Source organism: Poecilia reticulata, linkage group LG6, assembly GCF_000633615.1.
Source record: "Poecilia reticulata strain Guanapo linkage group LG6, Guppy_female_1.0+MT, whole genome shotgun sequence".
NCBI classification, from domain to species: Eukaryota; Metazoa; Chordata; class Actinopteri; order Cyprinodontiformes; family Poeciliidae; genus Poecilia; species Poecilia reticulata.
This window is the reverse complement of record NC_024336.1, coordinates 22,023,363-22,025,302: the sequence shown is the minus strand read 5'-3', so window position 1 is coordinate 22,025,302 and position 1,940 is coordinate 22,023,363. Positions and strand designations below refer to the sequence as shown.

At 38.4% G+C, this 1,940-nt stretch overlaps 1 protein-coding gene across 1 annotated transcript in view; it reads right to left on the bottom strand.

Annotated features, from left to right (window-relative positions):
• LOC103466706 (metabotropic glutamate receptor 3-like) overlaps positions 1-1,773 on the bottom strand; it is a 51,288-nt gene extending 49,515 nt beyond the window's left edge. The window contains exon 1 of the mRNA XM_008412481.2: positions 1,655-1,773. Coding sequence (XP_008410703.2) covers positions 1,655-1,773 — 119 coding nt within the window. The remainder of the gene's footprint in view (positions 1-1,654) is intronic.
• Between the last annotated feature and the right edge of the window lie 167 nt (positions 1,774-1,940).

The following is a 1,940-nucleotide window of genomic DNA, read 5'->3' as shown; positions in this document are numbered from 1 at the left end:
AAGTGACATCAATTGGTTTTGATGTGAATTCAACCATGGAAAACAAAGTAAGCTTCAACTGTCACCATCTCTGTACTTTTTCTTATCTTAAATATGTTAAWCCTGTATATGTAAAGCTTAAACYTCCACCCTGTTGGGATAGATTGTGAAAAATGTTTATTCAGTACAATTTAAAACACATAATATTAGATTTAGTCATTAAAGGTTTGTTATTTTGTTGAATGTTGGCTAGCTAAATGTTGAGCACATAAAGAGCTACAGGTAGATTAGTTAGAAAGTTCCACCCTGTTATGTTCATGAACCAAATAAGGTAGAAATTAGGGTTAAAAGTAATAATTTTAAGTCAAATAAAAAAATKTCAGATGATGGAATAGAGTTGCAGAGTAGTCTGAGGTATTATCAAATGTCTTTGCCATTTGTCTGTTTTCATTTCACTAGTTACCCCCATTTACTCCTGTGAGGGGAACAGTGAGTTCCTGTCATGGGAAAATCCACTACAGGGATGTCACCTGTTTTTGCCAAATAGAGCCAAGACAAATACTCTACCTATACTTTGACTTGAAAGAGCCAATCCTTCAACTAATAATGAAAATCATCAGATTTTAGAATCAAAGACTTTGATTTTCCACCTTGTTATGGCACAATCCACCATGTTATGTTCCATTCCACACATGTTTTTATTAAATATTGTCACAGAAACATTAAGCACTGTGAAATTTTATGTGCCATGTTGGGATTTGAACACCAGTAAATGCAAATATTCGTATAAGTTTTTTAAATTACCAATATTTTCAATGCTGTCAGTAATAATGAGTAAAAAAACAGTTTTTTCTTTACAATACAGTCATAAATGATTCGTAATTTCATGATGTGTTACAATTTCTAGAATAAAACATATTATATAGTAAAAGGGACAAACTCTTTTTAAGAAAAAGTCATTATTTTTCGAAATTTAAATGTTCAACTATTTGTGTTCTATATGTAAATGTTCATAACAGGGTGGAACACATTCAGAGACAATGGTGAAAAAAAAACACATGTAATTATTAATTTATCCAATCCTGAGCTTGCCCATGATTAATTTCTTATTGTTAAACATGTCAGTGTTGTAACAAAATATTTAAAACATTAATACTTTAATACTTTTTTTTTTCAAAAATCCTGAGGCTGAAATGTTGCCGCAAAAAAAGAATCACCCAATCGGACCACTCTGGTTTGCAAGCACTGCAGTTGGTGGCAACTCAATCAATCACTCCTCCATCCCGTTACTATTATATCCTGTTGGGTTCCTGGGTGTTTCCTTTTGTTGTTGGGGTTGCTGTTCTCCATTCATCCTTCAGGGGGCGCCTGGGGTTTATTCCTGGAGGGCGTGGACCAGCTGATACGAATCACCTGCACTGCATGATCTCATCTGGATGAATATCAGAGGAGGAGGCAGCCTACACACCAGTGCCAGAGTGTTTTGCCAGTTTTGGTATTACAGGCCACCCGAATGTTTCCAGTGATCGCTCGTTGTGAACTCCKAGTGACGTTTTTTTGTGCCTCCACAGGAACTCTCTCTTTAGAAGCTGTGAAACCCTTTGTGGAGTTCCAGCGCAGAACCTCTCCTCCTATAACCTTTCCTYTCCTTGTGACGCTGGTGGATTAYACCCACCGGATGCCCAAGTCCCTGTACCCCACCACTGTGACCAGATCTCCACGCAGGCTGCCCTCGTCCCACCTGAAATTAAGAAACTCGACCTSACCTCGTCCGCCSTCCAGTGCTGCCGCCATTAGGCTTAGCAGCTACACCCGACTTSAGGATATCCGCCCAGGAACCATCAGATTCCCCCCTCAATCCAGATAATCTCAGCTAAAAGTAAGAACGTTCAGTTTTTGTCCATGCAGTTTGCTATTTCCCCCAGTCATTGAACTCACCATACACTCTCACCCTCCAGTTC